The sequence below is a fragment of the Podarcis tiliguerta genome (genome assembly GCF_965153285.1).
Source record: "Podarcis tiliguerta genome assembly, chromosome: 6".
In the NCBI taxonomy this organism is placed as follows: Eukaryota; Metazoa; Chordata; class Lepidosauria; order Squamata; family Lacertidae; genus Podarcis; species Podarcis tiliguerta.
The window spans coordinates 75,423,514-75,434,460 of record NC_139539.1 but is presented as its reverse complement, the minus strand read 5'-3'; the positions used below and the strand labels follow the sequence as shown (position 1 = coordinate 75,434,460).

The 10,947-nt window shown below is 47.0% G+C and overlaps 1 protein-coding gene across 1 annotated transcript in view; it reads left to right on the top strand.

Annotated features, from left to right (window-relative positions):
• Nucleotides 1-2,567: 2,567 nt before the first annotated feature.
• OLFM3 (olfactomedin 3) overlaps nucleotides 2,568-10,947 on the top strand; it is a 176,236-nt gene continuing 167,856 nt past the window's right edge. The window contains exon 1 of the mRNA XM_083445220.1: nucleotides 2,568-3,132. Within this exon, the coding sequence (XP_083301346.1) occupies nucleotides 3,064-3,132 (69 nt within the window). The 5' untranslated portion in view covers nucleotides 2,568-3,063. The remainder of the gene's footprint in view (nucleotides 3,133-10,947) is intronic.

Below are 10,947 nucleotides of genomic sequence, written 5' to 3'. Positions count from 1 at the left end.
TTCAGTCTGATGCCCAGGGCTAAACATTTTACTTGTCCTGCTGACAGCACCTTAAAATTGGCCAGGAGATGTTGTCATATCCAATTTTTTGAAAAGTGCCATTTCTGAATAATAGAACAAAACCAAGATTCCAACTAGATCAATGTTTTTCACATTTGTTGGGCAGCAGTGGGGGGGGGGGAGGTCCTCGATGAAATTATTGGGGATTCCTCAATGAGTGGACACACAGTGACAGACTAGCATTCAAGAGAAACAGTTTTTCCACACCAAATGAATAGCCCCTAAAATGCAGAGAGTCAGCAAATAGTTTCATGTGCTTAGGAAACAACAGTGAGTTTTGGACCATTGGTCATGGAGATGATAGCAGTTGCAGTCCAAAACATCTGGAGGGCAACAGGTTGGGTAAGAGAACTGAGTGTTGTGCCCTAAAACACTGCCCAGAATCCTTTGCAACTTGCTGGTAAACAGAGGCTTATCAGCCAAGCAACCCCACATGAAAATCCACCCAGGACAGCACTTTGTAGGGCACAGTGCTTTTGCTGAAATCGCAAGTGGGAAGAGATTTTTTCCTTCACACTGCAATAATACACATGATTCTTCTGCATGGTGCAACCTCACCAGGAGGGTCAACACTAGGATGGATCCCCAGAAATCTTTTGTACCCATTGAAATTTCACCACTTGGCAGAATGCTGTGGATAACCAACTTATCTAAGCAATTCTTTGCATGGCAAATTGTGGACACCAGTGATCTCTCTCTTGTGGCTCCATCTTACATTCAATGAATTCATTTCAGGACACAGAAGACAACATAAATAACCTTATCCCACACTTCTCACTGATACTGATATACCTTAGTTCCATCTCTTCCTTTTCACTTGTTCAGCTTGTACCTAAGGGCCTAGTTCTCACTGAGGTGGAAGATGTGTTTCTTGACTGTACAACTTCAGAGCATAGCTGAATGACTGAATACTCCTCAAGAAAGAAAGAATCTTCCCGCAAAGAAAATGTGGGCGCCTCACCCCAAACCATCCAGATATTTGTTTGGAGATATTTGTTTCCTCTCCCTGTGGAACTGGATTCAGCCAAGAAAGCACATGTGGTCTGAAATGTTACACCTGGGACTAAAGTTGACCACCTCAGGGCCAAACAAGGCATTTGCTGGATAGTATGTAGCAATAAATACCTCAGATTTTGTTCTTGTTACAGTTGTGGAGCGAGAAATCCATATGGAAAACAAAGAGCATGAGGAAACGTATCTCTCAGGGGGCAGCACTTAGTGGGGCCCAGCACTTTTGCTGAAATCACAAGTGTGATTGAAACTGACCCCTCTCCCTGCACATGATGAGCAGATCCTACATGTGTCCCTATTTTCTAGGGACAGTCCCAGATCTACAGAAGCCGTCCAGTTTTCTGACTTGATCCTGAAATGACCCGCTTTTCCTTAGAATGTCCCTATTTTCATCAGAGAAATGTTGGAGGATGCCCCTGTTTTCATTGGAGAAATAGTGGGGGTTATCGAGTTATGTGACCCCTCAGCCAAGGAGATAGGTAACTATACAAACTTTAGAATACATTTGAAGGCAGCCCTGTATAGGGATGGGGTTTTTTAATGTTTAATGTTTTGTTGTGTTTTTATATATGTTGGAAGCTGCCTCGAGTGGTTGGGGCAACCAGTGGTGTAGTGTGGGGGGTGCAGGGGGGGCCGGCCGCACTGGGCGCAACATCTGGGGGTTAGGGTTAGGGGGCGCAAATCCATGGGTTAGGGGGCGCAAATTACTTGCCTTGCCCCGGGTGCTGACAACCCACGCTACACCACTGGGGGCAACCCAGTCAAATGGGCAGGGTATGAATAAAACAGAAGCAGCAGCAGCAGCAGCATAGGACACCCCTATTTTCATGGGAGAAATGTTGGAGGAGATGGAATAGGGCGTCCCTGTTTTCATCAGGAAAATGTTGGAGGGAATGGAATGGAAAGTCCCTATTTTCATCGGGGAGATGTTGGAGGGTATGCATGAATGTGTCTAATCCTCATTTAAATTTACCTGTCATCCAACATCTCACTACTACCCTCATCTTCGCAGCATCTCCTACCTGGAATGACTGCCCTCTGTTCTGCCTAATGGTAGGGAGACCCTGAAATTGTAGCAAGGATTGGCAAGAGTGGATATGGACATCCCTATTTTCATGGGATAAAGATTGGAGGGAATGTAATGGAACGTCCCTACTTTCATCGGGGAGATGTTGGAGTGTCCCAATTTTCTAGGGAGTTCTGGATCCGCATAAGCCATCCCGTTTTCTGACTTGATCCCAGAACGTCCCACTTTTCCTTAGGACATCCCTATTTGCATGGGAGAAATGTTGGAAGGCACCTCGAGGTCTCCAGAGGGGTTGTGGGTGGGCTAAGAAGTCAGGGCTGACCCCTCAGCGCCCACCCCACACCGTCCCTCTGCGCACCCCCCCCCTAACCACGGCCTCTGGCGCTGACCGGCTGCCTCCCTGACCCCCACCCCCGCCCCCAGGGCTCGGTGATGTCACATCCGCCGGTCAGCCCTGCGCAGCGCCCGCCTGGCTCCGCGCTCTTCGGAGTCAGGAGGGGACCGGCAAACTTTTCTTCTCCCTCCTCTTTCTCCCCCTGGCAGGGTGGGCTGGCCGCTGTGACGGCGGAGGGAGGAGGCGGCGGAGAGGCGGCTGTGGCGGGGCGTGCGCGACGCGGCCCGCCCGCTTCCCCCTGCCCTCTCGCCGGCTGGCTCTCTCCATCTCTCTCCCTCCGCCTGGACTGGGCGCCCCCTCCCGCCGCCGCGCTCCCTCCTCGCTCCGAGAAGGATGCCTGCGGAATGAATGAGCGTCCCCCGGGCTGCTGCTGCTGCTGCTGCTGCCGCCGCCTCCCGCTGCCGCCTTCTCCTGGCTGTGGCAGGCGGGCGTGCAGAAAGTGGCACTGACGAGAGGGGTCCCTGCAGTGACTGATGAAGGAGAGGCTGAGCAGGGAGGAGGAGGAGGAGAAGAAGAAGAGGAAGAAGAGGAAGAGCAGCAGCAGCAGCAGCCCAGCAGCCCCGGGAGCAGCATGCAGCCCTCCGCCAGCATCCTCAACCTCTTGCTCGTGGCTCTCTTGGCCGGCTTGGACCCTTCCAAGGTAGGAGATGCAGGAGGAAGGACCCTCCGCAAACATTGCCCCTTCTCTTTCTCGCTTCTGGAACTACTAGTTGACCCCCTTCCTGCGATATTTCCTTAAGTTCTTAAAATCATAACCATACCCCCACTGTTTTCATGGGGCAGGCAATGGGGGATTTGGGGGAGGAAGGGGATTGTATATACTGTATATATTCCTGCTTCTTTGCTTCCCAGCGCATCCTTTTTGTCTTCCTAGCCATGGGTGCGCTGTAGTTTTTGCCAGAAGGGGAGGGGAATGGATGGAGCGGGGCTTTCCGCAAACACAGCCGGGGCTGCTTTTTTCCGTCTTGTTTGAAAAGGCAGTGTGTGTGTGTGTGTGTGTGTGTACGCGCGCGTTCACCTTGCAATGTTGGAAAGTGGTCAATAAGGCAAACAGCAGAGGGGCACTGCAGGCTGCCTTCCCCCAAACAGTTGGAAGGATGAGGATGTGCGTTCTCTCTCTCTCTCTCTCTCTCTCTCTCACACACACACAGAGACAAACATCCTATCCAGTCTAATAACAAAGCGGACACTGGGTGGTACCCAGCCCAATCCTGCTCAGAGGAGACCCCTTGAAGGAAGCCCCTTGGATTCAGAGGGTCTCCCGCGAATACGGCTAATGTTGGCTTGCACCCTTTCTTCCTGGATGACTTGCTCTGGTTGCGTTGTTGGGTACCCCTCCCTCTCCCTCCCCCTCCCCCAAATCTTACTATACAAGTTTTGTTGACGATCACCCACATGGAAAGGAGACGGGTGATGGGTATAGGTTAGAACACCAGGAATGCTGCGATTGGCTTTCCCCATGGACAATGTCTTATCTGTTGAACTCTGGAAGCTGTCCCAGCCTTAGCTGGAAATGACACCAGAACAGCCTAGCCGTGGACAAGGGATGGGTTTATTCATAGCGATCAGGGGATGCATAAAATCTGTGGAATCATGGGGAGAAGCATCCCTCCAGAGGAAGAATAAAGGCACGTGCCTTTATATTGCAGAAGAGGAAGGGGGGGGGAAGGTTGGGCTTCTCCCTTCCACTAGTCATGTGCAATTGCAATTGCCCTCAGGTTGCAGAGAAGCATCATCATCACCATTATTTTCCCCCAGTTACATTTGTGAGAGCAAATAAGCTTTGCTCTGCAGTTGAATGACAGCCCCTTAAAACACACACAAAAAACAATGCTGCCTGGCTTGGGCTGGGAATTTGAAAAACCATTCCATCAGACCTTGAAAATGAGACTTGTCGAAAGCCATTAGTAAGAGATGAGTGAAGTCCAGTAGGCCTGGAGACTGCATGTGCTGTTCAGCACAAACCTGAAGCCATGGAGTGGAAGATTTGCATTGTGTGCCACCTCTGGATGACTTGATGCCTATCTGCTGATATAAAATACCCATTGTGGGCCTTCCGTGGTGTGTGTGGTCTCCACACTGCATGCCGGCGAATGCTTTACGGAGGCATTGAAGTGCCAAACAAGGAGTGTGGACTATTTTCGGGGCTTGTAAACAGCATTTTGTGTTTTGATGGATGTCAGAATTGCTCACATCAAAAGCATGTAATCTAGGGTGTTCAGCTTAAATATAGAAACAATCTTCAAACTGGCGATTGAGCTGAAACTTCAGATTGGTTTACTGGGGGGAACACGATTTAGGTATGGGGGCATGGGAAAAGCCATGAATTGTAAATACCGCACAAACGTTTCTTGTAGAAAATGTGTGTTTGCAGTAGTGCTGATTTTATGAAAGCATGGAGTCCTTTTGCAAGCAATTTGTAGAAACAGTTTTGATAAAAGTGACTATTGATTCATTCTATGTTTAAGGTTAAAACGAAGAGCAGCTCAGGATTGTCTTGATCGTACTCTCTCTAGTTGTACTTTTAGGATCTCTTCATGTGTGTTGAGTCTCGGTATACTGAAAAAGAGTTTAGGGATTCCAACCTGGTGAACATTTTATCAATAGACTTAGCCTCTGGGTGAATGGGCAGAAATTGTGCCCACAGCTTCTCAGATGCCTGTGTTGAGTTACATCTCTGTAAGATATATATATATATGGAAGAAAGCCATCCTGTTTTCCTTCCAATCAATGTGTTCCTTTAAAAGAAGAGTTAGAGGCAAAACTGGACTGGACCCCCCCCCCCTTTTAGAAGATTAGTCGTTGGGCCACAAACATAAACTTATTTTCTTTGGAGAAGTTCCACAGTCAGCTGGTGTCTTTGCCTTGTCTTGTTTTTAAGGTTATCTTTAGGGTTTTTCCTGAACTGTTTGAAAAACTTTTTTATTTTTGCTCTTGTTAGCGACATACGTAAAAGGTGAAATGCTAATGATCCCGATGATGATATTAATAATGTCAAGTGTGTTTCTGATCAGGGCCCCCTCCCCCTCAAAAAAAAAAAGGAAAGGAAAGGAGGGGAAGAGCTTAAATGCCCAGTACAACTGGTTGTCCTCACTTTCCTCACCTGTAAAATGCATAGCTGTCAACTTTTCCCTTTTTTAAAGGGAAATTCCTTTATTCCGAATAGGATTCCTCGCAAGAAAAGGGAAAAGTTGACAGCTATGGTAAAATGGCACTTAATGTTCTCTATTTCACACAGTTCTTCAGGTGGCAAATCAATATTTTCTAAAAGTGAATACGATTAACAACAAAGTACAGGATTGCTCCAGAATATGAGGTCTGAGAGCTAGGGCAGAACCAAATCTTCCAAAGTTACCTCTAGAAACTGTGCTGAGTCTGTTTTAGTAAACAACAACAAAACCCCAACCTCAAGAGTTCTGTGGCATCTTGAAATTGATACAGTTATTTTGGCATGAGCTTTCAGGAGCTGCTGCCCATTTCATCAAACAAATTAAGTGGACAGAAAATCTTTTGCTCCCTGTTCCCCACCCCCAAAATATGGGAGAGGAGAGGGAGGGAGGGAGAGGAGGCTGAAAAACAAAGGAACTGCAACAGTTAGGAACAGGCGTGACCTGATCCGTGCAGAACACCAGTGGATTCAAGATGCAGTCAGATCAGGTTTGTTTGTTTGTTTCAGCAAAACTCAAGGTCAGTGTCGACATGCATGGAACAGTCTCCTAATGTTTCATTTCTAACTGAAAACCAATTCCTACTGCAGGTTGCAAGTTTATGCAGAGGAATGGTGGAGGGAGGGACTGCTTCACTGCATGCTTTTTTGGGGGGGGTTACTAAAAATTGCCTCCTCTCTGCTACTTTTGCACCCACAGGGGAAAAGAGACTGGAATGCAGCTCTGCCCCCTCCCCACAAGTGAAAAACCAGCTTTTGCCATTTTGAGCAGAAAAGCCGGAGGATAAGTGCTAGATCCTTCCCACCTGCCACATTTGCATCCTGAGGGCAGCCTCCTGCAGCTGCGTGTATTTGTTTATTTAACATTTCTCTTACAATGTCTAGTGTGGCCATTGGCAAAAAGTCTCCACGCCTATGTTAGTAAGCCACCTGTTTCGATGAGCCAAAATGAGACTGGAAGTGGGAGGTCAGGACAAACTTTTCGGACTGTTTCAAACCTTTGTGGTAGCATTTTCTTGCCACGCGGAGGTGATGGCAACGACTTTCCGTTCTGTACACAGGGGCTTTAGGGGGGTATCAGAAGAAGAAGAAGAAGAAGAAGAAGAAGACGACGACTTAGGTGAAAACTATTTTTACATGCCAGAAGGGGAATATCAGTCTGAACATCGTGCCTTGAGGATCCTTCTGGATGCAAATGGTGAAATGGAATCCTAATACAAAAATAAGATTCTCTAAGATTAAAGTTTTCACTTTAACATAGCTCTCCTGGAATTTTCTGAACCGAAGTAGAGAAAATACATAGAATCATAGAAGTGTAGTGTTGGAAGGGACCCTGAGGATCATCCAGTCCACCCCCTGCAATGCAGGAAACCTAGATATATATGTAATTTGCAAGCTTCTTGAAGCAAAATGCCTTTCTCAAGTTTCTTACTGAATTCGTGAATGCAAGTTTTCCAGTGAGTTTCCAAGAGAGACATCTCAGACGTCAAATGGACAGAGTTGAGAAAGAGTTTGCTTTTCTTCTTTCTTTCTTTCTTTCTTTCTTTCTTTCTTTCTTTCTTTCTAAGTCAGCAACGCTTATCAAATCACTTTCTTTTCCTGGGTGCAAATCTTCTCCCTTTAGAATTATTATACTGTTGCATGCCACCCCAATCTCTGAGCAGTGCGAGATTCCAGGCGCTAAACCAGAGTTTGTGTTTCCTTTTGCAATGAGACACAGCGGAGACTGTGGTGTCCTAATGATACATGGTTTATTTACACATATATACAATGGGATTCAAACAGAAGTCAAACCGGCCTCAGGTGTTGCTCTGACTCTCTCACATCACTGCAAACTCTCAACTCTCAACTCAAGACTTTGTCCTTCTAATTCTCTCTGAGTTGAGGGAGGGGCCACACCCATTTCCCATCTCGCACAGAGCCCCCTTTGCTTTGTTTTCTTAATTGCCCTTCATTTCAGCATAGGGATATAGCCTGGCTTCAGTGCAACCAAGTGAAGATACCTGGGAGCCAGAATGGCCCCTGACATCTCCACCATTCCAAGGTGCATGCCTGGAGATTGTTGGATCTGGACCGTTTTTGTACACTAATGCCCCATCCTGTGTAATTCTATCAATTGTATTTTATCTGGAAAACCGGAATGGATTTCTGGAACCAAAATGCTTTCTCTCTGTGCAGCCTGAGCAGGAGCAGTCACCATTAAGAAAAAGAGGTTAGAATGGGCCAATATTCCAACTGCCCCTGGATCAAGAGACTTTTCTCCTTTAAGTCCTCAAAGCTCTCAACCTAGCTCAATTTTGTAATCTGAACTAACCACATGTTGAACTGAGAATCAATCACAGTCAGTCCATCATTTGAAAAATAAGACTTTAGGGCCATTTTGTCTCAAAATGGCAGCTAGACATTCCATTTTGGTGACTGTAACCTGGGTTTAAGGAGCCCTTTGGGACGCGGGTGGTGCTGCGGGTTAAAGCCTCAGTGCCTAGGGCTTGCCAATCGAAAGGTCGGCGGTTCGAATCCCCGCGGCGGGGTACCTTCCCGCTGTTCGGTCCCGGCGCCTGCCAACCTAGCAGTTCGAAAGCACCCCTGGGTGCAAGTAGATAAATAGGGACCGCTTACTAGCGGGAAGGTAAACGGCGTTTCCGTGTGCGGCTCTGGCTCGCCAGAGCAGCGATGTCACGCTGGCCACGTGACCCGGAAGTGTCTTCGGACAGCGCTGGCCCCCGGCCTCTTGAGTGAGATGGGCGCACAACCCTAGAGTCTGTCAAGACTGGCCCGTACGGGCAGGGGTACCTTTACCTTTACCTTTACCTTGGCACCTATCTTATATATCTGAGTTTCTAACACTGTCTGGTTTACATTTTGACACTTAAGGGTTAGAAGGATCTCACATACAGCTTCTCTCAAGCCCCCACCCCCTGCCTCCTATACTCATAACAATACTTTACAGCACCGTGGGAGATAAGGGGAAGTAGTGACAGTGATACACAAATCCCCCAAAGACAGTGTCAGATCATCAGATAAACTTGCACTTATCTGCAAATAGTATCTATGCCTAACTCACTGCCTGACATAATCCACTTGCAGCCTTACCCAGATGCGTGTCACATCAGAGAACGTGTGTGCTTTGTTGGATGGCATTGCTCTTTGAAGGTGCATCAAGAATCATCACTCTGAATCCATCGTTGTTCTTCATCAAGAGGCATCAGCTGGATTCTTAGAACCCTGCAATAATTTCCAAGAAGTCAGCAGAATAAGGTGTCTAAATGCTTCAGTGCTGGCAAAGTTTTAGGTCCTTTAAGGTTAAACAGTAGGAAAGTGTTTGTGTATCGCCACCTCATGGTGATCTATGTTACTGGGGCGGGTGAGGGGGGGACCCTAATTAAGGTCTTTGCACACTGGCTCCATTTTTATTGAGTTAACTTATTTTCTAGAGAGGTGTGATTTCAGGGCTAGGTTAAATCACCTATTTCAGCACAGCAAACTATTGACTGCACTTAGACATTAATGAAAAAGAAGCACTAATTAATTCTGCAGGTTTTTTTAATGCTGATGAATGCGCACCAGTTTTATTTCGATACTCCGGCTGAAATGCAGTGTGTATTAATTAGCCACTGATTAGAATTTCCATTTTTAGAATAATATATATGGAAGTATATATATATTTCTCATTTGATGATGCACTTCAGGGACTCATTCCCCTCCCCTACATGCTGTTGAGATACTGGAAGGGGTGGGATACTGAGATTGGAGGTGGGGATGCTAGTCTTTTACACAATGATTTGATATATATCGAAGGAAGGAAATGTTCAAGATCTGGAAATTCCTAAGTGTCACTGCTAGATGGCATCTCTGTGCTATTTTTTGGAAAGCAGAATGCTACTTCTGACCTTGGTACAGTACATAGGCTCGAGCTACGGAGATCACTCAAGGCAAGCCATCATTCAATCATAACCAATTCGTCACTCTGGGCAAACAGAAGGAAACGTTTCTAAGTTGAGTAACACCAAGCTGCAAAGGGAAATATTGCCATGTAGAAGGGTTATTACAGTCTTCCCAGCCCTTGCAAGTGAGGAGTTTTCCAGTGCTTAATTCCTCTGCCTGCGAGAGGTTTTCCATGCATTTCAGTCGAAGGGTTGTTGCATGTACACAAGTGGATGTGTGTGTACAGAGACACTGCTTCCTTTGAAGTGAATGAACGAGGCCTGCACCTCTTCAGTATACAACGCTGAAACACCACCAAACTTCCGGGACTAGGTGGTAGCCTTCTTTGCAAAATATTAATCTGGGCACTAGTAGCTAGGGACTTCCAAGGCAGATGGCAAAACTCTGTCCTGGAAACAGGACCAGCTCCAGGTTTTAGAGGGAGCCTTGCAAGAGATCCTTAGTGGGCAGGCACCTCTTCCCATCTTTACAGTCACTCTCATTTTTCTCTGGGTTTAGTCTATACCTTTTCTCAGAGAGAAGGGGGAAACAAATGAGCGTGCAGCGGCCCCTTCCATTCCATAGTGGTGTGTGCATGGGCATGTGAAATCTACTCCATGTCTTCAGTTTTTATGAATAGTGCCACTTCAAGTTTTATTTATGGCTCAATGAATGTAGAAGGTTGACCCACCTGGTATCATGGGCCTCAACCAAGAGAAGAGGAAGAGGAGGGGGAGGGGGAGGGGGAGGAGGAGTTTGGACTTGATATCTCACCTTTCACTCTCCTTAAGGAGTCTCAAAGCGGCCAACAATCTTCCTTCCCTTCCTCCCCCACAACAAACACTCTGAGGTGAGTGAGGTTGAGAGACTTCAGAGAAGTGTGACTGGCCCAAGGTCACCCAGCAGCTGCATGTGGAGGAGTGGGGTAGTGAACCTGGATTGCCAGATTATGAGTCCACCGCTCTTAACCACTACACCACATTGGCTCCATTTGGAGACCCTTTGGAGGTGGTTCCTCAAAGTGACTGATTTCCAAGGAAAAGTTCAACTCACTCTCCAGTCTTTCCTGAATAGGGAAGCTCACCCTAGATTCTACACCCTGCCCCCTGAATCTCAGGGAAGTACTGCTACCCCTCAGACTCTTGAGGAACATGCTTTAGACTTCTCCAAGGAATGGGAAAGCCCTGAAGAATGTTCCTTAATGAAGTCACCATAACTCCAAACTTTACCCTTTTTCTAAAATGTTACTGGCCCCATAAGATGGGCAGATGCAGAACTTGAATTAATGGAGTTTTGAGACTGACTCTCCATGCCAGCCTATAAACCCTAGCAGTTGCTCCAGGCCAGTGTTGACATATCTTGTAT